Here is a 27,914-nt window from a genome sequence, read left to right as displayed (position 1 = left end):
ATGTTTCACTCAGGCTTTGGCATGAATACACACGTGTGTGTGTGTCATTTTCATTAAAACATGAAAGAACTTTTCTAAACCAAATCATGAAATAAATCGATGTCTTTCCTCTCCCCTACATGGGTGTGAGTGTGTGTGTGTCCCAGTCAGGGGGGAAAATTCACTCCCCTACTAGGGCGAGTGTGTCTGTGAGTGAGTAAAACCCACTCCCCTAATAGTTTCACAAGTTTGTCTTGGTCGGAGTAAAGAGCGAGCGGGAACAGCGTGGGCCCCGTGTGTGCGCACGAGGGGATGGAGGGGAAGACGGGTGGAAAAGGCTGTGAGGATGCGCCGGCAGTGGGTCCGGTCCCCGGGGAACCTGTGGCAGGTGAGAGTAGGATGTCTCCACTGCTCCTTCCGCTGCCCACCTCCCTCCAGCTGTCGAGAGACGGGGTCTGGGAACACAAGCCACAGGCTGGGGTACCACAGTCCTTGATAGCACATGTGCCATGATTGCTTCACGGACCCCACGCTGGCTCTCAGAGGCGTGGGGTGACACTAGGAAGGACTCCTAGTGCCAGGCCAGTCTAGCTCCTCATTTTACAGATGAGCAGACCCAGGGAAAGGTTGGATGGCAGGGACCAGGCTAGTTAGGTCGGCTAACACGCCACACTCCAAGTTCCCTTACTTCCAGTCCCAAGGGACGATTCTGACCTTGTGCTCTGTCGGGTAGAATTGCTACAAGAGGTCCACGACCTTGGGCTTTTCTCTTCATGAGTATTGGTGTGCACAGCGCTCACCCCTAAATTAGAACACTGTTTTGTTCTGTATTTTCTGTATTTCTGTATTTTGCACAATGTCATATTTAACACACATGTAGTTACGAAGCCCGTTATTATATGTTCCGTATGGATGATGTTCTAGCAGAAGTCCCATTTTTCTGGGATTGAAAATATAACTGTTGCAAATGTGTGTTAAGAAGGGCTTATGTTTTTAATTAAAATGTAAACACTGTCTGGTTAAACCTGTATTCTTTTGTCCTGGGAACGTGCGTCTAGGCTGCTTGGAGGAGGAGGACCCGCCCGCTGTCCCAGGGTAGAGAGGATTTACTGGGGGTGTCGTGGACGTGCAGTCTTGTGCTTCTCCCCCCACTTATACGTAAGCTGGCGTGTTGAAAGCTCACTACACACCAGAGGATCCTTCAGCTTGGACGTATCTCATTTGGGGTTTGGGTGGAGACTTCTGGCATTGGCCAGAAGCCCAGTGTCACAGCGACCACCCCATGTCCTCCTCTGGTGTCCCAGGCCCACACTCCCAGTCATCCTCCTTCCTTGACACATGCTGCTTTTGCCATTCTTTCTTCCCAGAACCCTGTTCTGTTCATCTATAATTCCCTTCTTTGTAACTGGAAGAGATCACAAAAGGACTTGGGCAGGACTGATCACAGGGTGAGAGGATATTTGATATTCACTCAGAGGTAAGGCATACAGGGAGAAAATAATTATTGACTGGAAGTTTCCTTCCTCTTGAGTGGTGTTTCCTGGATTGTGCACCAAGGAATCTGGTACTCTAGAGATGCCAAAAGGTATTGTACCCCAAACAGATCCCATGTTCAAATCAGTTTGGAAAGCAAAGGGTTAAACACAATTGCTGCAGGACTTTTCAGGGCCTTTAATATAGCAACTCTCATATACCTTGTGAATCTTCAGGAGCAGAGTATAGCATACTGCAATTTTCTCAAATATGTGATACCACTATTTTTTTTTTTTTTCAAAGTATCATCCAAGATCAGAATTTATGAACACAATTTGGGAACAACCAATCAGTGTGGATATTTATAGGTGAACTGTAGCCTTTTAAAGTCCTATTTCTGGCAGATTAGTTTTTTTAACCCAAAGCTTCTGTAGAGGTGGGGCAGGGAGGAAAATAAAGAGGAGAGAAAGGGAATAAGTGTGTGTAGAAGGAAGAGGTGTGGGGGAGGGGAAAGGATGAAGAGGGTGAAGGCATTTGGAGAGAACAGAAAGCTGTTCTCTGAGAACATCTTCGCTGAGGTGAAGGTCGCTATGCTGTCGGAAGACGGAGGGCACAATCGCGTGTGAGCTCTGAGGATGACAGCTGCCGCAACCGGGCAGGTGCACAAGAAGCGTAGGCATCTTGGAAATGGAAACACTGTGTTTCATGAGGTTTATTCGGATACTGGACACCCTGGATGTTATTGAGACAGTCCTGTTTTCAACTTTATGTTGACATAATAATGAGGCACACGTAAAGGAAATATTCTGAAAATAACCTTATAAAAGGAAAGAGAGAGAGAGAGAAAAAACGATAATGTCAGAGAATAAGAATTTTTACCAGAAGTGGTAGAAATGATCAACACGGGAGGTGAGATCTAGCTCTGTTTCGGATGTGGAAGTCGACACCGTGTCTCAGGATGAGGCTGGGCATGGCTTGGTCGATGGCAGCGAGGCTGAGTAGACTGAGAAACTTGGATTTAGAAAGTGCCTGTGCAGTAGCCACCAGAAAGGCAGACTGAACCGCCCATTAGCTAGAACCGGTGGGCGTCGTGCCAGGTACCCCGTGATTGTCTCCTGCCCATGGAGCCAGGTATGCGGTCACCTATGGGGCATCGTTTGCAGTTCAGGAATAGGACACAGTCCTTGCACTGTGGTCTGGGAAGGGAAAGGAAGGGCTGTTTTTCTGGAGGGCCTGCTCTACTCAGAAAACTATTGATAGAGGGAGGTCTCAGGTGTCAAGTGAGAACCGAGTCCTGGGAACCGGGCTCAGACCTGAGACAGAAGGGCAGGCCTGCCGGCAACGCAGCCCGGGTGACTCTGGACCCCAGAGGGTTGATCCAGAGCTGGCGACTCTCTGTCTTAGGGTCTGGAGATGAGGCCGGGCCTGACCCTGACAATTCTGGGGAATAAAGAACTAAAGTCATGGGGTGGGAAGCTGGAATTTGGATTCCAACAAGCTAGACAGGCAGAAGGTGGTGCACTCAGAGGTCCGCAGCCTTTGGTTTTGCAAGGTTACAATGATCCCACTCCGTCTTTCTCATCTAAGACTGATTGGAAGCAATGAACTCTTCTTTGAAACACTCCCCTTGGTGTTCTCATGGAGATTTTGGGAGAATGAGGGCGGGGCACATCCCCCAGGGCCCGTGACTATCTGAATTTCATGGTAGTTCAGTTAGACTTGTCTTTTGTCTCACTGGTTGCTGGTTACTTAAGAGTGGGGGCTGTGAAATCAGAAGCAGCCTACATAACCGTCATTCACTAAATTCTTACAATGTGCCAAACACTTAAAAAAGCCCCAAACACTAGTGTTATCACCCCCATTTTACAGACAACAAAACTGAGTTCTGGGAGGTCTGATAACTGTTCAAGTCCTCATAGCTAGTATGCACAGGGGCCAGGACTTGACCAATGGCTCTCAAGCTGGGAAGTCATAAAAAAATGATTATACGTGAACGCAATCCTCAAATATTTTGATTCGATTTGCCTGGAGGAGTATTTGTACCTCTGTATTTTTTTTAACTCCCCCAGGTGAGGTTAATGGGCACCCAAGGCTGAGGATCCCGGCCCTGTGCCATGCCATCGTGGCCACGTTGATACCCCTGGCCTCTAGTACAGCACTCACCCCCGATAGGGGTTAAACAAATGTTTATTGATTAATTTAGAGGGTGCTGGTGCAAGAGCAAAGAGCAGTGACTATGTGCCACTGGAAGTCACAAAGTGTGTCCTTAGAGGTTCAAATACAATATTTGGTGCTTATCGGAATTGGAGAACTGCTGTTCATTCCATGCTCAGAGACGTTCTCAAACCTTCCCTTGCAGGTGGCGTCGTCCTCAACCCAGCCTACTACGGGATGCCCGGCCACACCAACATCATGATCCACGAGGTGGGGCACGTCCTGGGACTCTACCACGTCTTCAAAGGGGTCAGTGAAAGAGAATCCTGTGACGACCCCTGCCGGGAGACGGTGCCCTCCATGGAGACGGGAGACCTCTGTGCCGACACTGCCCCCACTCCCAAGAGTAAGCTGTGCCGGGACCCAGAGCCCACCAACGACACCTGTGGCTTCACGCACTTCCCAGGGGCTCCGTTCAGCAACTACATGAGCTACACAGGTATCGCATCGGCCCTGATGCTTGTGGTTTCTGTTACGGACACGTGGGGGCCCTTCGGAGGCTGGTGGGCGGAGGTGTCAGAGCTGCGGGAAATGATCAAGTGACCGTTTTTGTCAGGGAATTGAAGTGTATTTATCATGGGATAGTCTTCTTTTTTCATGTCTTCAAAGAACACAAAGAAATAGTGAAATATTAAGGGGCTTTGTTGGTGGAATTCTCCTCTACTAAAGATCTAAAAAAAAAAAATACACTTCTGTCTTGCATAGTAAAAAAAGGACAAAGCCAAAAGGCCCGTTAAGATCCCTGCAGCTTCTAGAACTTGGTGGCTCTTACCTTGCCCACATTCTTAGGCCCTTACTCTGAAAGAGAGTCCAATAGTGATGGGGGAGAGAGGTTTCCGGGTCAAGGTGACTCTTTGCATTATTTTTGCAGTGCTCAGCAAGGTGGTTTGATTAATTTAAGCTCACGATTCTTTTTGATTTCGTATCATTATAAGAGGTCAAATTCTCTTCTTCCATTGCTAGCCAAGCACTGATTCTTAGCTTGGCTACCCCCTACCCCTCAGTGGTGCCGTCTCATTTTAAACATGGTGCCTTCCTGGTCCTGGGAACAAGTGTATTGTCTGGTCTTGTCCTTCCTCAATTCAGCTTCTGTCTTATCCTTTTTCCCTGTCTCTTATACCTTCCTCCTTTCCGAGAAAAGGTAATACTAACCAGTCTCCTGATAATGGACTTAAATTTTTCCCTAAAATTAGGGAGTGATTTGATTTGATGACCTGCTCCAATGGTGAAGGAGGATAATTTTTCTATAAGTTCCAGGGGCTTGTTTGGTGATAAATTCTCCTAGAACTATCCAAAAGAAATGTAACCACCATACCTTGTTTAAATTTCTTTGAAGGGAAGAAAGAGTGATGAGCTGGTTCTGTCTGTCACCTGCCAAGGTGTTTCTACCCGAGTTTCAATTTGGTGAATAATTCAGGTGCATCAAATTCATAAGCACCGGCACCTCTGCCTCCCCCCAAAAAAGGACAGTGACCCTTTCTGGGGCAGAGAGACCGGACAATGAGGTGCAGAGGGCAGAGCTCTTTAGGTTCCATCTGTGAGGTGGGAAGAGGAAACATTTCAGAAGCAGGATGGGGTAGTTTTGACTGGTGTGTTTTCATTGGAAAAATCCCTGAAGCTAAGACAACTCCCTTCCCGGCCCTGTGAAAAATGAAGCTAATAGGGAGACTTTGCCTCCGCTGACAGTCAGGCCGGGACCACCATGCCCAGCCCTGCTGTCTGCCTGGCATTTTGGCTCTCTCTCCTGGAGCATCTCCGCTGAATACTCACTGACCTTTGCCGACGTCACCGGGCAATAAAGCAGGTGTCTGCGACTGCGACTCCACCAATGTTCACAAGCTAAGAGGTCGTCTGCTGAAACACTGCCATCTTGTGGTTTGCTGAATAAGCAACTATCAGCCCAGAGCAACCCTGCACCCCGGGGCGTGGGTCTCACCTGGGCCAGCCCAACATTAAGGTAATGGCCTTGCTTTAGAGATAGGCAAGCCCTGCGTCCCCGCCTTCTCCGACCTGTTTCCAGCTTAGATACTTTCTGGAACAGAGTATTTATCCATTCATTTAACAAGTGTTCATGGAGCCCGGTAAGAGCAAGGTGGCGGGTTAGGCGTTGGTCACTCAGCCATGAGCAGGGCAGAATTCACCCCTGCCTCGGTGCACTCCCCAGAGTAAAGCCTCCATCTCTTGCGCTCCCGTTCTTGTCTCCACAGACGATGACTGCACCGACAGCTTCACCCCTAACCAAGTGGCCCGAATGCACTGCTATTTGGACCTCGTCTATCAGCAGTGGAGCGAAAGCAGGAGGCCCACCCCCATCCCCATCCCGCCCATGGTCATCGGGCAGACCCGCAGGTCCCTCACCATCCACTGGCTGCCCCCCATCAGTGGGGTGGTGTACGACAGGTGAGAGAGGCGCTGGCCGTGGCGGGCTGGTGCGTTTCCTCTGCGGCATTTCACACGGACAAAGGGGAAACTGAGAAGCGAGGCAGCCCAGTTTGGAGCACACTGCTCAGGGCTGCTTCCTCCAGCCTGCTGCAGTCCGGCCGCCTTCGCAGAGCTCACGGCTCTCCCGCGAGCCGACGGTCCATCACGTGTGCCCTCTTCTCTCCTCCTCAGGGAGAGGACTGACGAGGCTGACCAACGTGATGTGGGCGAACTGGCGGGACCGAGAGGGCATTTGCCACCGGTCCCAGTCGGCTGCTCCACCGTGGTGTGAGGGTGGGGCCGTAGCTTGCAGTGTTGGGGGCGGGGAAGCGAGGTGCGTCCCTCCAGGCAGCCCGGGTGCAGGTGAGTGGCGTGTGCGCACTGCCACAGCTGTGCGTCAGGAGCCTAACCGACCTCCACAGGTGTGTCTAACACCCCCACCCCCGTCTTCCCCTGCTATGGCTGCTAGCTCATGGAAGTGTCATCTGCTCGTTTTCCTCTCAGCCCCACTCAACTGGCACCTAGGGGCGGGGGCAGGACTATATTTTGTCTCTTTGCCTCTTGGTCTGTCTCAAAGGACACCTCATACGTGTTTATTGAAGAAAAACGTTACCCCTGAAGCTCACTTTCATTCATTCTTTGCATATCGGTATAGATGAATTTCAGGGAAATTTTTGTAAAAAGGAGATAAAGGTAGGAAAACGAATGACATCTGTCAGTTGGTGGGGTGGGGTGCAGTGGGGTGGGGGAACGTGGTTCAACGGAGAGGGACCAGAACCCCATCTGTGACCTGTGCAGACTGGCGTCTTGCAAAACCTACTACTGTATCCCGAATAACGAGTAGCTCGTCGGTTTAGTCCTACTATGTGCGCGGCATTGGGCTACTATGTGCGCAGCACTGGCCTACACCTGTCTTATCTAGTCCTTGCGGTGAGCACAGCTCCTGCTGTGTACGTGTGGAATCTGAGGATGGAGAAGCATACGGCGGCCAGCCCAAGAGCCCGCAACTAAACGGAGGCGAGTTAAGGAGTCCGCTGGAAATGTAGAAATGAGGAACTCGGGAGAGGTGATTTCTTTGCACGCAGAACTTTCCCATTTCGCAGACAGATTGCTCCCATCCTTGGTGCCACACTTCCCGTCCGGTGTCAGGCCTCAGCTAAGGAGCCGGATGTCCCTGGAGCATGTTTCCATGACCTTCAGCTTTGCCGAACCTGGGGAGAGGGACAGGAGGAAGCCAGTGAATCCTCTTTCAAAGTGGTGTCCCAGCCTCTCGGGATCTTGATACCTGTCCCCGATCTCTCCACACATACTCACTGCGTGACCTCACTTAGACCTCGCAGCCCTACCAAAGAGTTGTCATTGTCATCAGCTCTCACGGGCTCCGTTTGTGAGTCAACACACTTCTCCGTGATGTGTGTAACAGCCGGCTTCTCCAAGTGTGACCTTGTGCGGCTCCGGTCGGCCTGGCTGCACAGTGAGTCCTCTGTGGGTATGTGCAAGCCAGTTTTACATCAGTTTATGTAACATGTAAACAATTTAATCTTTGAATTCTCTGTCTGGTACAAACGTTACGATAAAGCAGACATCAGGACTTGCTTACTGAGAGTCTGTTGGCAGAAAAGGCTGCAATTTGCTTCCTTTTCTCAGCTAGGTAGGCTACAGTTTTGAGGCCTCCCAACACGTGTGTCAGGGGGACTCACGTCACATGCCCAGCGATTTGTGTCATGCTTGGAGTTATGTTTATTCCACTGCAGTAGGTGTTTGGAATCCTTATGTCAGCGAGGGGCCCCAGCTACGCACTCCGCGGCAGCCCCGGAAGGGCCGAGTGCATCAAAGAAATGTGGTTTGGGGTTGTGTCCGTGTCCACGTTAGAAGTGAGTGCCAACTGGAGTCAGAGATTAGATCTTAACTATACCTTTTAGTTGCCAAAGTACTGGACATTAGGTGGTGTTTGGGAACACGCTCAAAGGAATTAGGGAACTTGCGACCTCAGGCGATTTACTTAACCTCTCTGAGCCTGAGTTTCCTCCTCTGTAAACATAAGGTTATTACGAGGATTAGAAATCATTTATGAAAAGCACAATGCAGTGGGACGATGCCAGGTATGCGAGGTGCTTAAGAAGTGGGAGCTGCTGTCATAATTATTCCCTTTATTTTACAATACTATTTTTCTAGTGTATCAGACGATATCACTCGTCTTGCCCTACCTGTTGAGAGACCCTGATTTTATGTCTCTGTTTTCAGAATGTGTTCTTCATAACCGGGCTTCTAAAAAGATTCTAAGAATCAGAGACAAGCCTCATAAATTGATTTCCATTGTTATTTAGCTATTATTGTCTCTACCTCTTTCAGTTACTTCAAATATGGTACTTGTAGAATGCTTCATAGACTATATTAATCATCTCACGGGCATCCGTAACACAAGCATTCACAGAGGGACTGCTGAATCCAGTCCCTGTGCTCCCTGCTGGGGGTAGAAAGGAGAATTGAGCTTGGTCTAGACCTACTCACAAGCAAAGGAGAGGAGAGAATGTGAATGGACTTTGTCAGCACCACCTGGCAGAGCCCTAAACAGGAGCCAGCAGGTGCAGGCATAGAGGAGGGAGTGTGGCCACTCAGAGGAGGCAGGCTATGGTGTGACTGCAAAGTTTACACTTGTATGGCTCTTGAGGGGTGAGTAGGAGTTTGCTAAGCAGAGAAGCCTGGAAAGGCTTTGGCAGCCGAGACAGTGTGCTTTATGGAGCTGTGTGGAGGTCAGGATGAATTCGTCTAATGGTGATATGTTCATGGTGCTGAGAATATAAAATTCATGAAGGAACTGAAGTAGTGGAAGCTAGAGCTAGCTCGTGAAGGACTTTGGGTCATAACAAAGAACTCAGATATATCCCCAAAGGCAATGGAGAGCCAAGGAACATTACCTTTCACATAACTTTTATTTTGTGTTTATGATTAAAAGTAGGGAATATAAAACATAGAAACACATATAGCTAATAAGTTTATTCTGAAAATATGGGAGAAAATATTTGCATGCTATATATCCAATAAAGGGCTGATAACTGGAATCTATATAGAACTCAGGAAAATTAGCAAGAAGAAAATAAATAAAAAAAAAGAAAGAAAATCAAACAATCCCATTAAAAAGTGGGCAAAGGACATGAACAGAAACTTTTCAAAAGAAAATAGACTAACGGCCAACAAACATATGAAACAATGCTCAACATCTGTAATCATCAGGGAAATGCAAATAAAAACCACAATGAGATATCATTTAAGTCCAGTGAGAATGACTTTTACCAAAAAGTTCCCAAACAACAAATGTTGGCATGGATGCAGAGAGATAGGAACACTCTTACACTGTTGGTGGGACTGCAAACTAGTACAATCTCTGTTGAAAGTAATATGGAGATACCTCAAAGAGATACAAGTAGATCTACCATTTGATCCAGCAATCCCATTACTGGGCATCTACCCGAAGGAAAAAAGACATTCTGTAATAAAGACATCTGGACTCAAATGTTTATAGCAGCACAATTCGTAGTTGCAAAGACATGGAAACAACCCAAGTGCCCATCAATCCATGAGTGGATTAATAAAAGTGGTATATGTACACCATGGAGTTCTAATCAGCCATAAAAAAAGTGGTGAACTAATACGTCTTGTATTCTCCTGGATGGAGCTGGAGCCCATTCTTCTAAGTGAAGTATCACAAGAATGGAAAAACAAGCACCACACGTACTCACCACCATATTGGTACTACAGCAATTATGCACATACAGAAGTAGCATTCACTGGGTGTCGGGCAGGTGGGGGGGATGGGTATATTCACACGTAACGGGTGTGGGCACACTGTCTGGGGGTCGGGCACGCTTGCAGCTCTGACTCAGGCAGTGCAAAGGCAATTTATGTAACCAAGGTGTTTGTACTCCCATAATACTCTGAAACAAAAACGCTTATTCTGAAAATGATTGTTTTAGTGGGGGAAATGCGAGGGGACTTTGAACGGCTTACTGAGAGCTGGTGCAGAAAGGAGTTTTGTGTTGAAAGATTCACATGGCACTTGTTTGGGGTTAATGTTCCTGGGGTGGAAGCCGCGCACTTTCATCTCCACAGGCTTCCTTTCCGACTTAGTTAAATTTTTCTGCTTCATGACCTTGAGATTTTCATGTCACTGTGAATTTTGCAAGGGTGAGGGACACACCAGAAGGAAGTGGGCTGGGAAATAGCTGTGTCCCCAGTCACCCTCTAGGGCCTTACAGGTGTCACCCCTCCCCCCAAGGCCTTTCTAACTTCCTTACTCCCGTTCATCTGACGGACTGTCCCGGTCTCTGTCCCTTTCTCTTCCCAGGGCCCTGGACAGTGTGTGCGGCGCCTGCACCGAGGATGGGATGTTTCGCCAGTATGTGCACACAGCTTCCTCCCGGCGGGTGTGCGACTCCTCGGGCTACTGGACCCCGGAGGAGGCCGTGGGTAAAGTACCACGGCTTTTAGATTTATCCCTGGGTGGCCGCTGAGAATGGGGGCGGAAGTGAAGGGTGAGCAGTGGTGTGGCGAGGAAAAGAGTGTGTGTGTGTGTGTATGTGTGTGTGTGGGTGTGTGGGCGTGGGTGTGTATGTGTGTGTGGATGTGTGTGGGTGTGTGTGTGTGGGTGTGTATGTGGGGTGTGTGTGTGTGTGGGTGTGTGTGTGTGGGTGTGTGTGGGTGTGTGTGTGGGTGTGTGTGGGTGTGTGGGGTGTGTATGTGTGTGTGGGTGTGTGTGTTTGTGTGGGTGTGTGTGTGGGTGTGTGTGGGTGTGTGTGTGTGGGTGTGTGTGGGTGTGGGTGTGTGTGGGTGTGTGTGTGGGTGTGTGGGTGTGTGTGTGTGTGGGTATGTGGTTTGCTAGATATCTACCTCCAGAGGCCTTAGAAAGACTGCCTGGTGTCACCGCGTGCAGAATGTCCCGTACATGCCGACCGCGGAGGCCCCGCGGCTACCGTGGAACAGAGATCGGTGTGTAGAACACAGGGATGGAGCAGTCGGCTGAGCTCGGGCCGACTTCAGGGCGACACGGCTGCGGGGTGTGGTGTCACATGTGCCTACCGGCCTGCGCAGCAGCCTGGCCACGTGGCAGGGCGAGCCCATCTCAGACAGAGAACACTCATGCCCTGGCCGCGCGAGCCTGGCTGGGGGTAGGGGACTAGGTGTTCCACACTGGTCGTTCTCGTCTCTGCTGTTTTACGAGTCTGTTAATCCCTGGTACTGCGTGTGCCTTGGCTCTGAGCTAAGCGAGCCTTCAGGAGGGGGAAAATATTTTTCGCTTTTTCTTTTTCTGTCCCTCCCCTAACTTCTCAAGCCGTCACATTCTCACCTACCTTTGTACATTAGTGCTCCTAACACAAATTATGGGTTTTTTCTCCAGTTCGAGTTCAGAAAATCCTGTTGACAGGACCTTTAGCACCTCCTGATGAGTGGCTTGACTTCTTTTATTATCATAATCTTTAATGTCTGCCTAATCACCATCTTTTTTCCTCTGCTTTTCGTTCTTACATTTATTAAGATCCTGAAAACTACCCAGTAAGATGTGTTGGACACAGTCCTGCCTGAGTTAGTGTGCAGTCTTGACTGTGACAAGAAACAAAGGAGGACGTTGATGTAAGAGTCTGCGGTACCTGGAAGATGTCATCTTTGGGCTCCCGGTGACCCAGGTGGCAGGGCCTCAGGGAGAAATCTGGACGGAGGCAATTGACTTCATTGCTTGTGTATGACTTTTTTCAAATGAGAATTTTCAGGGAAGAATGGAAAGTGAATATAAAGTTTACTGCATTGGAGTCGTTTAGAGATCGGCCTTTCATAAAAGGCTATTTTTGTAGCAAACAGTTTGTCCTGTGCTGGTGTTTTAATGACTATTTGATTCCCTGGCCCCATACTTTTTTATTTTTAATTCTTGGAAAAATTCAAAGTTATCTGGTAGAGGTGAAAGGAATTTGAAGTTCTGGGTTCTAATTCTTGTATTGTGTCTCGAAGCAAATAAGTCAACTTTTAGGGCCTCTACTTCGTGCTTTAACATGAGGTCATAATAAAAACGTTTAGACTGGAGGTGCTGCTGTTGGGTTGGCTTCCAAGGGCCTTTACTCTGCTAGTACTTTGAGATAAGCATGCAGTAACAGTAGTGGTTTTTAGAACTACCAATATTGGGCCTCAGAAGCATTACTTTGTCACAAATTAATAAATTAAGTATATATAATTAATAATAAATAATGGTCTGCCCTTGCTTTGAAAGGGTGAAGGACCAGATCTTATTTAAAATATACACAATAAAAGTACTTGAATCCCTGTAACAGAGCAGGCACAAACACATGGACTTACAGATATGATCAAAATTATTTAATGAGACTTAATGAATACTCACTGACCACCAGCTACTTTATAAATGCTACGAGGATTAGAAAACTGAACCAGACATACCCCTTGGTAAATTTTCATCTTCTTGGTAAGAACCTTCTGCCTCCACAATCTGAAATAGCTCCCAGCTCCACCCAATAATTCTCTATTCCCTTCTTCTATGCCTTCATTTTTTTTTCAGAGATGCCATTACTACTTAATATTATACTTTATATCTCTCTATTTAGTGTTTCACCTGTCACCCTACTGTAAAATATGTGAAGGCGAACCCTTTTGCTTGTTCACTCCTCTATCTCCAATACCTGGGTTAGCGCTAGCTATGAAAGAAGTACGCCATCAATTTTTGTTGAATGAATGAATAAATCAATGCACAATGTAGGCAAAAACCAATAAGGACCATAGATGTAACACAGTACACACACACACACACATACACACACACACACACACACACATTTGAACTTGTTTCGCCTGGGCTTTGGAACGTTCTTTATTTTCCAAATTCTGAAGGGCTAAATAATTCTACTTTGGCAAACACAGATACTTAATATCTATGAAACTTTGTCTAGATCTCCACTAACCTAGAAAGGCAGGGGTTAAAAATTATTACTTATTTTATAAATGAGGAAATTGAGCCATAGGAAGATGTGCCACAGCCACACGGCTAAGGACAGGGCCAGTGAGAGCCGGACTGCAGACTCCTAATTCAACACTTTCTCCTCTGTGCTATAAGAGAAAACCGTCTTGTGTGGATTATTTCCATAGAGCTGACTTTAATAGATTTGCAACATTTGAGTTTTCATCAATACATTTTTACGTGGCTAATGCATCTCCATTTTTTCCCTTCTCAATAACAAGGATTTATGTGTCCTACCTGCAGTTTCCTCCATGTGGTTACCTACCTGCTCACACATGCCCGAACTGAAAGGGAAATTTCAGTGTGTGCTTTTACGGGTTCACTGTCAGTCACTTGAAAGGACTGCCAAGGTGGGATCTTAGAATGGAAGAAGTTCTGTGAAAAGCATGACAAAGATCGTAGTGACAAACTGAAATTAACACTGGGCTTCGGAAGCATTACTTCATCGTAAATTATGGATAAACTCAGTACATGGGACTCTCTGCTGCTCGAGGATTCTTGAAGGCCATGGCTTAACCTCTCTGCACCAGCCTCGTGTTTCTGCCTAGGATGGGGGTTGCTCCATTCCCGATACCCTGCTGGGTTCCTCTTGTTACCAGCACCGTGTAGAGGGATGGGGTAGCAAGAGCATAATACTTTTTATATTTGCACCTTTGTCCTTCCCTAAGATCTAACTTACTAAGAGGACCAACTTCTGGAGGAATTCTCAGTTCTCTCCTGCTTCATTCCTCTTTCTGGCTGCTGCTAACAGGGCTGCTCATATTCAGACTTTCAATGGCGGTTCCTGATGTGTCTTTCTGCTCATCTCCCACAGGGCCTCCTGACGTGGATCAGCCCTGCGAGCCGAGCTTGCAGGCCTGGAGTCCCGAGCTCCACCTGTACCACATGAACATGACGGTCCCCTGCCCCACAGAAGGCTGTAGCCTGGAGCTGCTCTTCCAACACCCGGTCCAAGCCGACACCCTCACCTTGTGGGTCACTTACCTCTCCATGGACTCCTCCCAGGCACTCTTTGACACGGAGATCTTGCTGGAACACCAGGAGTCTGTGCACCTGGGCCCCTTGGACACTTTCTGTGACACCCCACTCACTATCAAATTGCACGTGGACGGGAAGGTCTCGGGGGTGAAAGTCTACACCTTTGATGAGCGGATGGAGATTGACGCGGCTCTCCTGACCTCTCAGCCCCACAGTCCCTTGTGCTCTGGCTGCAGGCCTGTGAAGTACCAGGTTCTCCGAGAGCCCCCGTTTGCCAGCGGCTTGCCAGTGGAAGTGACCCACCCTCGCAGGAAGTTCACGGACATGTGAGTTGGGTAGCATGGCCTCCTGAACTGGGGGGCTTCCTGGGGCTTTCGGGGTGGTTTTGTTTCCTTTGCCCCACTTTTTCACATTTGTATATGCCCTTAGTTGGAGAAAGTTTAGAATCTGAGAGGATATTTTATCTAAAATGGTGTATTTTAGATGGAGAAAAATATTTCCCAGAGAGGGGCAGGCAGGTGTCTGATTGTTGACGCCATTATTATGATTATGGAAAAAAGAGGATAGTGTATGAGATGTTTCAGTTGGACTGAACGTAATTGCCACAAATAAGTTGATCTGAATCAGGTACTTCTGTCTGGTGACAATTTAATTTCTTATTTCCTGCTGTAGCTTTCTGATCATCTGCCACAGATGCTATAACATTCAAACGCTGTAGTCAACTTTCCGCAGCTGAGCAAAGAGGCCAAGGGCCCCGCAGAGCCTACACTCAGTTTCATGACTCATTGTGCTATGTGTTTCATTCTTTCCCCCATTCTCATTTCTCCCTCCCTCTCCCTTCTTTCCTTCTCTTCCAGCTCTCCTTCTTCTCTTACTAGTGTTCTTTCTTTCTACATTTAGTGAGTGCTACTATTAATATGTTCCTGGCACTGTGTTCTCAGTGCCGAAGACACAGACTAAGATAAGGTCATTACCTACAAAGAATTCCATGTCTGGAGTAGGAGGCTGGTATCTCCAAAGGCAAATTCTCTCCATCTCATAATTTTCCTTAGAGATTTCCCTTGGCAGAAATAGGGTAAAACAAAGTTTTATCAGAGATGTTATGTCAGTTAGTTTTTGCTTCATTAGAAAGCATCGCAAAATGTAGTGGGTTAAAACAACAAACATTATTTCTCATGATTCTATGGGTGGGCTGGGTGTTCTTGTCTAGACTGACTTGGCCGGAGACAGATGGCCTGGGATGACCTCTCATACATATTGGCGGCCTCAGCTGAGACAGCTGGCATGGCCCGGAAGAGGAGGGCCTCTTTCCTTGTGGACACTCAAGGGCTGGGCTGGGCTGCTTCTCATGGTGGTGGAAGGCTGTCCAGCTGCAGAGAGGACAAGCTCAAAATGCTTGCACTTTTCAAATCTCCACTCTGTGTTACTCATGTTAATGTTCTAGGAGCCAAAGCAAATCAATTCTAGCATCAAGGGTGGCAAAATAAACTCTCTCTTTAGATGGGAGAGACAGTGAAGTCGCATGGTGGAGGAATGCATCTGAGGTGGGGCAATCGTTTCGCAGACTACTACAGCTACAGAACAGTTGAGAAGAACATCCACCTTATTCTTTACTACATTTTCCTCCTGTTTTTGCTTAGAACTAGAAGACAGTGAAACACAAAAAAACTAATGCAAATGGGAGGCAAGATCATGGATTTAAAAAGAGAAAAAGAAATCATTTTTGAACTTCTTTAATAAGACAGTTAAAATGACATTTGTTGTTTAACTTGCCACACACACACACACACACACACACACACACACACACATACTTTTAAGGCCAATAATATCCTGTTTTATAGATGAGAAAACTGGAGCTTAACCTTAATGTGGTCAAATAGCTAGTAAGTGGTAGACTCAAGATTAAAATCCATTTTCCAACTGGGATCTCATTTTGGTCCTCTTTCTCTTGACAAACTCAGATCGTTGAGGGCGTGGGCTACCTGCTGCTGAGTTTTTCCCTCAAGAAGAGTAAACATATGCTGACATTTCCATCCACTCCTTTCCCCAGCCACAGAACAGTGTAAGACTTTTATGCATGGCTGGACAAGAAGTCCAACAGTAACCACCCTGTCAAGGGAAACCATCAGCATTGATTAGGAAATAAAATTGGTTTTGCTTTAGAAATATCTGGCACTCTCATGAGAGGGTTGCTTCCTTGAAAAAAAAACCAATTTGGAAATTTAAAAAATGAATATTTAGGCGTCTTTCCTATTAAAATACCTAAAAACCAATACAGAGGCTTTTGAAGGTGTTTTTGAAACTCCGAGACATTTTCTGTTTACTGGTTGCTGCATTGGGTGAGGAAGCAGATGCTTTGCGGTTGAGTTGAAAAGTCTGCTAGAGAAGAGAAGGTCTTGGAAGAAGATTTATGGTGGCCACTTATGGCAGTCCCAACAGCCCTTTGAGATCTGTTCTCCTAAGTAACACCCATCCCACCTTGACTTTGGTGGTAGTTTTCCAATTAGGGCAGGCACTGGACAAAATTAAGATGAGGACAGAATTTGTCTTTGGACCCAGCAATCTCCTTCATACGTCCTTTCCCTCTTCTAAATGTCTTTCCTCTCATGTGCTCCACATGGGAGAGGGTCTGATAAACTCTGTTTGTCTCTAGCATCAACTGACACACTCTATTACTAGTTATGCATTTTCATAGATTTGGAGGTGGGGAGTAATTTAATGCATTTCTGAAATGGTTATGGAAGGTGTTCTCACCTTCTTCTATGAGGCAGTTGTTCTTACTTCTCAGGATTCTGTCTCCTCAACAAGAGTTGTTTTGAGAGATAAGAAAACTGATCCACAGACCCAAAAAGGGCCTTGCCAAGCCCAAACTCTGAAGCTTTCATGTCGTTTCTTTGATTACTTTGACAATGTAAAAGACTTACTTTTCACGAGTTGTTTTGTTTTAATATGGTAAAAATACACTTGAAATGCCATTCTCCTAGGTTGACTAGGACTGTTAAATTCAGTGTCAATTCAGCAAGCATTTATCGCATAGCTACTGTGTGAAATGTACAGAGAATACAAAAATAAAAATGATTTCAAACATTGTGTTGCTCCATAAGGCTATGTGCCTCGATCTTTGTTTTAGACTATGTGGCATATGTTTAACATATATGTTCTTGGTAATGTTTCCCTCACACTCCTGCAAACCATCGAAAAGGACCCAGGGTATGTCTCACTTTGTGGATGTAAAAACCAAGCCCATTGGTTTTTACAGGGAAGTCACACCTGGGCAGATGTATCGGTACCAAGTTCAAGTTGAAGCTGGAGCAGAACTGGGAGAAGCTTCACCTCCTCTGAACCACATCCATGGAGCTCCTTACTGTGGAGACGGGAAGGTGGCAGAGTGAGTACTGTGGAGGGGAGGGGGGAAATGTGTGAGCAAGGACAGTGTGTCCTGCTCTGATCAGGAGGTTCAGCCTCCAGTTTGAGTTTGACTTGTTTTGGAAATGCAAGGGGTGAGGCACTGTGTGGTTCTAGTGTTGAAATTATAAAATCTGGGGCTTGGTCATGATACTGAGGCCACTGACATCTCTGCATAGCTATGGAGGGAACTACTTTTATTTAGAGCTCACCCCAGAGTATTGAGGTGTTGGGATCAATTCTCTGGGAGCCGTCTTAAGGCCTCAGTGACTGGAATTTATGCAAAAGAAGGTTACTCCTCAAATGATGCTGCAAGAGGATATCCTTTGGACCAATGGTCTATACCGCTCACTAGCTGTGGGATCCGAGGAAAGTCAGTGCATCTTTCTGAGTTCAGTTGCTCACTCGCCCCCTGGAAGAGCTGATCACAATGTAATTTCCAGCTATTCTGTAAGCAGCACCAAGGTAAAGACGAAGTCACTCCTTGGGTTTCTTAGCGTACCATGTTCCTTTCCTGTTACCCTTTTATGATATCAACCTAGGGGACTAATTCATTCCAATTTTCCTAGGACTTTCCCAATTTAGCATTAAAAAAATCCCCAGAAAACCAGGACAGTTGGTCACCTTATATCAACCTATCCCTACTGCTCATCTAAACTCATTGGTTACCTATATAAAGCTGCTGGGAGCAGGAGGCTGGAAGTCCAGACACTATGATTTGTCCTAGATTCTGCATCCTAATAAGATGGCCTATTATTAATCTCCCAGACTTTGTCAAAATATATTGTGTTTACCTCTGCGGCCTACCTCAGTCTCAGCCTGCCACCTCCCCTTCCCCATCTTAGACCACATTTGGGAATGCCTCACACGTGTACAGAACAGGTCTGCATGTTGCTGTGGTTGTTTTCCCTGTTCCGGCTGCTTCATTTTAAGTCAGCAGCCCACCAGTGATGGTGTTCAGGGCTGGGTTCCCACTGCCACACGGGCAGAGCACTCCTTGAACAGAACACTATGCCCTCGTGTCTCCTAAGACAGCGGTCTGACGGTGGCCGCCCTGAGGCCCCAGGGTGACACATGTGCCTGCAGGGCATGGAGCGGAAAGGGGGAAGGGCTCTCTTCCTAACTCGGTGTTGCGCATCCTCCTGAGGCAGCACTGCTTGGCTACTGGGTCTCACAAGTTTCCTTACCAAGACATTCTTTTAAACTTCTGCCTGTATTTCCTCTCTGTGTAGAGTAATCAGTGCTTCCATCCAATGGGAAGAAATCTCTGAATTCCAGCTCTGGCTCAGCTGGAGGCGCCCCGTTACACATAAAGCGAGAAGGTCATTTAATCCACGTGGGTGTTGCTTGCCAATAAGACAATCAAAACAAACACAGTGCAGGGTCCCAGAATTGTGATCACTCAGAGAAGTTGATCATCTCAATCTGTGCTGTTCCAATGGGGGAGCCACCAGCCACAGGTGGCTCTTGAGCCTTTGAAATGTGGCAAATGCATCTAAGAAACTGAATCTTTAATTTTAAGTAATTTAAACTTAGTTTAACAACAAAAATCAATATGGTTATCGGAAAACTTTTAAGTATATTTGGAACAATATTTTTGTCGGCTATAAATTTTATGAAATCTAAGTGCAGATCAAGTCTTAGAATTGAGATGTGTTATAAGTGAAAAATCCACACTAGATTTCAAAGGCTTAGTATACCAAAAAGAATATAACATTCCTCATTGATGATTTTATACTGATTACAGATTGAAATGATAATATTTTGGATATGTTGGGTTAGATGAAATATGTTATTAAAACTAATTTTACCTGTTTCTTTTTACTTTTGTAATGACTACTAAAAAATTAAAAATCATATGTGTGGCTCTCATCACATATCTATTGGGCAACACTGCCCGAGATGATACACAAGATGCTTATATTAATTGTTTAGACTATCTTCAGAATGAATAAAATTTTTGACCTCCAAGATTAATCCTGGACCTCATGTAGAGAAACACAGATGTAGGTTAATCCTCTCTCCATACATGAGCAAACTGAGGTATAAAGTATTTGGAGACTTCCTGGCTATATCACACATCTGATCAGGTCCCCAGTGCAGTCTGTTTTCATGGAACCACATTGCCTTTGTGTAGAAAAGGAATTTGAAGTTTCCTTAATTTCTTTAATTATTTTGTTTTTTATATCTCTTTTATTCTTTCTCCACTTCCAGCTTAGCATTTAAAATATGATCATTACATTATTGTTTTCATATTATACTCTTAATTTATTTTAAAACACTCTCTTATCTAATTAATCTTTAAATAAAATACTTGACTTATATTTTAACAATGATTAGAGCTATTAGTGATATCCTGAGTCTGAAAACACTTCAGCATTCCAAAGTCCTGTATCTACTGGATTAAAATATATGTCCATTTTGAACATGTGAAAAGTCAAGGAGAAAAAATGATAACCCTCATCCATTTTGCAATAGCCAAATGTTTGTTCTTTCATAACAGCATCAATCCATATGTATTTTATTCCCATAAAATGTTTAATGTCTCCTTCACTATCAACTAATTCCTTAAGCTCAATCCAAATTTAATCATCAGTTGTATTAGCATTTGATATTTGAAACAAACACAGTTTTCTTCTCCCAGCATTTGTTTCTTCCCTGCAATATATGTTAGCTGCCACCAGGTGGTAGTAGGGAGTGAGGACCGGCACCTGAGCCCTAGAGATGCCCTGGACTGAAAGCCATACACCCTGGGCTGCTTGAGTCTCTGGGTATAGACGAGAGATCCTGTTCTGCAACATCTTGACTTTTACAACTGCAGCTATGTGGAACAAAGCAATGAAAATATAAAGAAGTAGGTAAAAATGAATAGAAAACACAACCACACAGACAAGCAGGTTTTCTTCTCACCAAATCAGCTATTTCTAAGACTCCATAATAGGGCCAGTAGACCTTTTCTAAGGTTAAGACCCTCTACCAGAAGCACTGTCGGGACCCTCATAGTTCTCCTAGGTGTTTCTGAGCCGTGAGCTACTTGACTTCCATGAATTCCCACAACCCACTGGACATGCCAGTTAATAATCACTGCGTCAATAATATCTACTTTAAATATATGTATGTTTGATTTTTTTCTGTATAAGCATTGTCTTAGCTCCTGCTTTTCTCCAGCTTGCACTTTTTAATACATAATGAGGAATTTTAAGAATTTAAAGTGATGGTAGCTAAACAAGAAAAACCATTCCATCTATATTACACGTGTACGTGTATTTTTACCTTCTAGGAGCCTGGGAGAAGAGTGTGATGATGGAGACCTCCTGAGCGGAGATGGCTGCTCTAGGGCGTGTGAGCTGGAGGAAGGCTTCAGATGTGCAGGTGAGTTCCAGAGTCCCTGCCTACGGTCGTGTCTTACTTTTGGAGGTGACTCAGTGTATTAACCTTGTGAGTTCTTGATATCCTATAACAACCAGCTAGGTGATAACGATGGCATGTGGTGTGTCCGTGGTATGCCAGGCACTAATTGTTGCACAGATGTTATCTCATTTAATCCTTACAATAACTATGAGGACACTAAACTGAGGCAAAGAGGCTAAATAACTTGCTTTTGCTTATACGGCTAGAAGTATAGTAAAGTCAGGATTTGAACTAAGGAAGTATGGCTCTAGAATCTACACGTTAAACCATTAAGTTATCTTGCTGTCTGGCTTAATGGGACCAGGGAGTTCTCTTGAGTCTTCATATGTAACACCAAAACGTCAGATAAGTAGCACAATTATGTAGATCCTACATACAAATTAGGGTAAGGAAACATTCTAAGCCAAAGGGAGTGCAGGTCTCTTGGTGATGTGTTGAATAGACAAGATCATGAAGGATAACAGAGGTCAGAACATTTTTTAGTCTTGGTACATCACTGGTCATAAATTATAACTCTGACTTAGCGTCTAAAACGACTCTAGACCCTTGCCACTCAGGGAGGCAGTCTGCAACACTTCTCCCAATTCTGGTTAAAACCACCATCGACGGGTTTCTTAGATGCGGATTCTTTTCCATTCCCATCTGCATATATTGCAATGATTTTGTGGCACATAACTGCACATCAAAGTCATTTTAAATAGTAGTTCATTTAAAAATATTTTAATGCCTCTAAGTCTTAAGACAAAGTAGGTATGATTATAAATTACATAGAACACACAAATGCCTCTGCCATCTAGACCCAGAGCTAAATCAGAGAATCCTGGTGGTCATCGTCCATCCACCCATTTAACAAATGCCTGTCGCGCGCCATGTACTCAGTGCCTGCTGTGCACCAGGAGTCTGATGGAGACCCTGATCCCTTCATGAGCACGAGTCCAGCAATGACTTAGAGTCTAGCTTCACTCCCTTACAGAAATCCCTCCTACCAAATCCTGAGAGATGGGCCTCTAGCTTCTGCTTACATACTTCTAGTAGTGAAGAATGTACCTCGAAACAGACCATCCTGCTTAAAAATGATCTGATCTCATATAAAATTCTTCTCCCTTATTCCTGTTTGTAAACTGAGGCTTAGAACATTTTCGTGCCGCCTCCAGGGGCGTACAGTGCGGCCTCCGCGTTGCCAGCCCCGGGACACACTCCCCTCGTGCTTAACCAAGCGCGTTTTCCTTGCTATGAAACTACAGAGAATACATTTTTTTCCTGTTTTATTTGACTGCTATTCAGATATTTGAAATGCCTCCCCATTATTCTCCTTTCCAATCCAAACATCCCTCATGCGATTAGGTTTCCAGACCCTTTCCTATTTACCCCAAACTGGCACGCTTCGTGTGGTCAATGCCCAGAAAAGAATCCAATACTCCAGATGTGGTCTGGCCATGCAGAATGCCCTGAACCGATTACCTCCCTCTTCTGTGCACGAGGATTTCTTAACGCCACCTCTGTTTGCATCATTCCTTTTTGGTACCACACAGTGGTCTCATATGGAATATAAATATATATTCTCCAAACACTGTGCTTTCTCCAGGGCAGCTCGAGTCTCATTTAACTTGAAAATAGACCTTACCTTGTTCGTAGCACAATTGATCCCATAAAGCTCAGCTTGTATTTTCTTAGCCTATAACTCCAGTGAGACTGTATCTAAATTATTTTAACTATATTTAATATTATATTTAAATTATTTACAGGTAAAATTAAAATGATATATCCCACCATTAGACATCTTTGTCAGTGAGTTGTGAGTTCATCGTGTGCTTACCACAAATTTTTCTTCCATTATTTCTCAAAAGATTAGGTTTGAAGGAACTGTCATAAAATGTATTTTTAAAGCAGTCTGTTATTTTCAGATGGATTTGAAAAAAAATCACAGACAAAAATATTAAGTCCCTGGTGAAAAAACAGAGACGAGAACCAAGAAGGAGCAGCCCCTGGGTTATAAATAGAAGAACAGAACAAAATGACAAAACAAAATTAAATATCTCTCTATCTATCTATACAGAGATGGAGAGAGACAGGAAGCATCATGGGAAAGCAATTCCAAATGCACATACATTAGCGTTGGGGGAGTGGCCTGAATAGGCCGCAGTTTGGATAGAAGGCAGCAGCCGAAAGCCCCGAGTCGTCTTAGAGCCAAGTCCTATGAACAGTGACTTATTTCTGGCATGTGGAGATGAATGTGCCACAGAAGGGTCTTACACTTGAGGAAATTATTAAGAAAAGTAATTAATAACTATATGTTGATGAGCAGCAGACTAGTCACTGAAACAGCACTGTGGTATCGCTGCGAAGAATTAAAAGTGAGAAGAATGGGATAGCAACAGTAAATTTTAGTAATGATACTATTGAATATGAGCCTAGGTGTTAATTTATTTAGAATCTTGATCTTATTTTCATGCCTTATTATTGTAAGTAGAAATGGGAAATTAGAATTGTGCTGTTAATAGTAAATTGTCCCGTGTTTTGGTGGAAAATGCAATAGAACTTAGTAAATGGCTTTGCAACTGCTTCTCGGCTTTCTACAGTTGAAGAAAGCGAGTCTGCCTACCTATGAAGAGTCAGCACTGGCCACTTACTGAGAGTTATCCTTTGAGCAGGCAGGGAACTTGTCCGGCTCATATAAGCTTGCTTACAACCCCAGCGGTTTTTCTCAAATATTCACTTCCCACGTGTTTGCTTTCGAAGACAGCCCCCTCTTTCCCAGCTGGGGGCAAAGTGGCGTGCTGGAGAGTGCATTGAAACTGTGTTCTGTGTGCCTGGCTCAAATCCAAGCTCCACTGCTTGCCAGTCGAGGGTACTTTGGGAAGTCACTTAAAATCACTGAGACCCAGGTTTCCAATCGACAAAACAAACAAAATATACACAGCTCACATGGTTGGCCTAAGACTGAATGAAATAATACACATGCAATCCTTTAAAGCCGGAGCCATGGCGTCCAGTTTCAGAGCAGTTACGCAGTTGAAGAAACACAATCCAGCAGCAAAGAGTGGTGGAAAACAAACCCCTCAAATACTTGAATAGCTCAAAAACTATGAAGGGAGTTCAAATACATACTACATCATGCCATTGATTTAAATTCCCTTTCTTCTTTTACCTCTCTCTCTTATATGTCCTGCTTCCCCTAAGTAGCTCACTCAACTCTCACTTAAAATGTCTTTCCATGTTCAGCCTACAGCTACTTCTTTCCTCCCTGTTCCTTCTCCCTGGTCCCAAGCCTTGCTAGACCTTTATTTAGTAGATGGATCCTAACTCTCTCCTAATGAAAAAGAATCCTTCTTCTTAGGGGTGTGGGGGGTGTGCATTTGTGTGTTTGGGGTGGGCATTAGCTTGGCTGGCAATTACACGATTCTCGCTAGTGGGCTAGAGAAGACATGCTGTGGACACTCCCTTGCTAATTTTTTTCCGTGACACATATAAAACACTCTTTCGGTGTCGTGCACTATTTCTCGCCAGGGGAGCCCAGCCTCTGCTACATGTACGAGGGAGATGGGATGTGTGAGCCTTTTGAGAGGGAAACCAGCATCGTGGACTGCGGCCTCCACACTCCCAAAGGACACCTGGATCTGTGGGCCACCCAGGCTTACTCCTCTAACGAAGACAAGACCAAGTGTCCTGTTTCCTTGGTAACTGGAGAACCTCACTCCATGGTAAGTGAAGCTGGATGAATAGAGTTGAGGCCAAGCAAAACCGTGAAGTGACTCCTCCAGATGCTTAGCGACAGCTTACATTTTACTCCAGACTGTGACTTCAAATTATGTCCTTACTAATCTCAGAACAACATAATGTTAAGTGAAAAGCTTCCAGATTAGCAATGCAATAAATCCCACCTCCCCACTCACGCCTCTTACCCTCACCAGTTTTCATCTAGGAACATTTGACTCTGCAAGAGCGACTCCAAGGTATATACAAGTATCTTGAAATATGGCTTAGTAAACATATCAGAAATTACGCTTCGGCTTTGTGTTTGGGATAATTTAATTTAATTAGTTTATTTATTTTAGAGACAGGATCACACTTTGTCGCCCAGACTGGAGTACAGTGGCATGATCATAGCTCACTGTAGCCTCGAACTCCTGGGCTCAAGTGATCCTCCTGCTGCAGCCTCCTGAGTAGCTGGGACTACAGGCTCACACCACCATGCCCGGCTATTTTTTTTTTTTTAATTCTTATTTGGAGAGACAGGTGTCTCGCTATGTTGCCCAGGCTGGTCTTGAACTCCTGGCCTCAAGAGATCCTCTGCTCTTGGTCTCCCAAATTGCTGAGATTACAGGCGTGAGCCACCACACCTGGCCGATAATTTTATTTTAAAGAAAGAGAAAGAAGTAGCAAGGAGTTAGAAGGCCTAGGTGACACTACTGGATCTGCCAGTATTACTATTATTATTACATGGTGTTGCACAAGCCACTTAACCTCTCTGGGTCCCCATTTTCTCATGTGCAAAATGGCTATAGTAATACCCTTTGCATTTAACTCCGTGGATCGAATGAGATTTAAAAGATATATTAAGGATCAAAGTATAAATTGATTTAAAGAAGTTTTATTACTGAAGAAATCCTAGAGTTAGTACTAGAAGCAAATCCTCAGCGATACAATTCTCACCTGAATATCCACCTAAGTAGATAAATCTTCTGAGGGCTCTAAGATGCTATACCGATGACATTTATAAATTATAGTTGAATGCTAGAAAGAAGACTAAAGACTCCTGACTCAGTACCCTTCCAGATACTTCCATTGCCAAACAAACTCTTTCATTCATCATAACAATAGGCAATGCAGCTCTTTCACAGAAGTGAGATTTAGCCTTCTAGGTTCAGGCCAGAATGAAATAATAGGACTTTAGACCTGAGGAGACATATCTGAGGAGACTGAGGGACCAGCCAGCTGGTGCTCCAGCTTAAGGGTCTCATCAAGGAACCTGGTGTCTTCTGGATTCCAGCTCTTCCATTCATGGCTTGCAGGCTTCTTCCTCGTGTTCATAACATGGCTGCTGCTGCCCCAGGCATGAAGTCAGCATTCCAAGTAGGAAAAAGGGGGCATGCCAAAGGGAAACAGGTGCATGACAACCAGCCGAGCCTTTCCCTTTTTATTGGGGAAATGGCAGCTTTTCTGGAAGTTCAACACCGTAGACTTCCACCCACATCTTATTGGTGAGATCCACTTCATCATCCTTAGTTGTGAGGAACCCGAACAGCTGAGCATTTATAACTGGATACGCTGTCACCTTGAGCACAACTGGAGTTTGTTAATGCGAAAATAAGGGGAATAGATATGATTAGGCAACCGGACATCTCTGCCACACTCTCTCAGCCTCACCCTGGCTTTTTCCATCGAGTTCTAGCACCCAATGACAGGAAGCCAGGAAAGTTGAGAGGTTCCGAGTTAGCGACAGCTCTCTGAAGTGGCTTTTAGTCCAGCCTGTCGGTCTTCCCTGAGTGAAGCGGGAGAAACTTCCTGGGGTTCTACTTCTCTGGCTCCTGTGCACAGCTGAATGCTCAGTGGTTCCCAGAATCAGCAGCCTCACCCCTGGGGCCGGTCGATGCTGCCTGGTAAGGACCGAACCTTGGTCCTCACCGACTTCTGCGGCTGATCCTGGGAACAGTCACCTGAAATGTGCCCGGACTATTCTTTGGGCAAGATCCCTGAGCTGACAATGAGCTGAAAGTTGTTGTTGTGTTTTTATACCCTGGCAAATCATGTCTTGATGTTTACAGAGAGCCCTGAGACATTCTTCTACATCGAGAACAGTTTTCTGCCAATAATGTGATTATCAGGCACTCAGAAAGAGAAAAACTTTGGTTTTGAGCTGGAGAGTTCCATTGTCTTTACTTGTCGCTCCTACTCTACACTTACATTAATAATTTTTGATTGAATTGCCTTTCAGGTTTGCACGCCATACCATCCAGATTTACCCAACCACCATCCCCTCGCTGGCTGGTTTCCCTGTGTTACCAGTGGAAACAGAACTCAGGAGGAAGAGAGTGAGCAGCCGGAAGGCAGCCTGCAGAGAGAGGATGAGGTTTGGCTTAAAGTAAGCGTCCCAGGTGGTTTTTGTGAGGGCTGTAGACAGGGGTGCGTGTGTGTGTGTGTGTGTGTGCGTGTGTTCATGTGTGTATGTGCACGTGTGTGTGTGTGCATGTGCGTGTGCGTGTAAAATGGTGCGTTTGGATGACTTGTTGGGAAATTTTATTTCTGTATCTCAAAGTCTGTATGTTTTGAATTTATTTTCATTCTCTTTTAATTTTGGACTCCTTTCTGTATGAGTAATCAGTTTACTGAAGTGTAACATACACACAAAAAGTGCAAAACTCAGAAATGCTCACAGCTCAGTGGGCGTTGCAAAGTGAACACCGTTTCTAACCACCACCCAGATCAAGAGATCGGGCCTTTAGGTCACCCCCACAAGGGGCCCCTTCTCACTGTACCACTGAGGAATCTGCTGTTTTTACTATCACCGTAGATTAGTTTATATGAAAATTTTACATGAAAAACTTCCCAGTTTGTATCTTTGTGACCGATTCCTTTTTATTCAACACTGTGTTGCTGTTTGTGGGATCCATTCCTACTGCTTAACTTAGAAGTAGTGTTCATTTTCACTGCAATGTAGCGTTCCAATGTATGAATACGTCACAATATGTTTTATGCTACTAACGTTGATGAATATTGGGATTATTTATGTTTTTTCTCTATTATACAATTAAAAATCATTCCACTGTAAGTTTTTTTGTACATTTCTTGTGCTGACCGTGTACAAACGCATGGGTGTGTTTGGAACTGCTAAGTCGTAAGTAGGCTAGCTTTAGTAGATAACCCCAATCACTTTGCCATCGTGGTTGTACTAATTTATGTTCCCACCAGAGGTTAATGAGTGTTTCAATTGTTTTACATTTTCAATCAACACTTGGTATTTTAATTCTTCATTTTAATGTTGTGGTGGGTGTGAAAGGTAAGTCCCTGTGGTTTC

At 45.1% G+C, this 27,914-nt stretch overlaps 1 protein-coding gene across 1 annotated transcript in view; it reads left to right on the top strand.

Annotated features, from left to right (window-relative positions):
* Nucleotides 1-27,914, top strand: part of PAPPA2 (pappalysin 2) — a 288,939-nt gene that overhangs the window by 122,885 nt on the left and 138,140 nt on the right. The window contains exons 4-11 of the mRNA XM_012644643.1: nucleotides 3,812-4,105; nucleotides 5,874-6,066; nucleotides 10,433-10,554; nucleotides 13,917-14,406; nucleotides 17,343-17,471; nucleotides 20,769-20,860; nucleotides 24,407-24,600; nucleotides 26,835-26,981. Of these exons, the coding sequence (XP_012500097.1) occupies nucleotides 3,812-4,105; nucleotides 5,874-6,066; nucleotides 10,433-10,554; nucleotides 13,917-14,406; nucleotides 17,343-17,471; nucleotides 20,769-20,860; nucleotides 24,407-24,600; nucleotides 26,835-26,981 (1,661 nt within the window). The remainder of the gene's footprint in view (nucleotides 1-3,811; nucleotides 4,106-5,873; nucleotides 6,067-10,432; nucleotides 10,555-13,916; nucleotides 14,407-17,342; nucleotides 17,472-20,768; nucleotides 20,861-24,406; nucleotides 24,601-26,834; nucleotides 26,982-27,914) is intronic.

The sequence above is a fragment of the Propithecus coquereli genome, unplaced genomic scaffold, assembly GCF_000956105.1.
Source record: "Propithecus coquereli isolate 6110/MARCELLA unplaced genomic scaffold, Pcoq_1.0 Scaffold216, whole genome shotgun sequence".
NCBI classification, from domain to species: Eukaryota; Metazoa; Chordata; class Mammalia; order Primates; family Indriidae; genus Propithecus; species Propithecus coquereli.
Note: the sequence above shows the minus strand (reverse complement) of the source record. Positions and strands in the feature narration are given on the sequence as shown.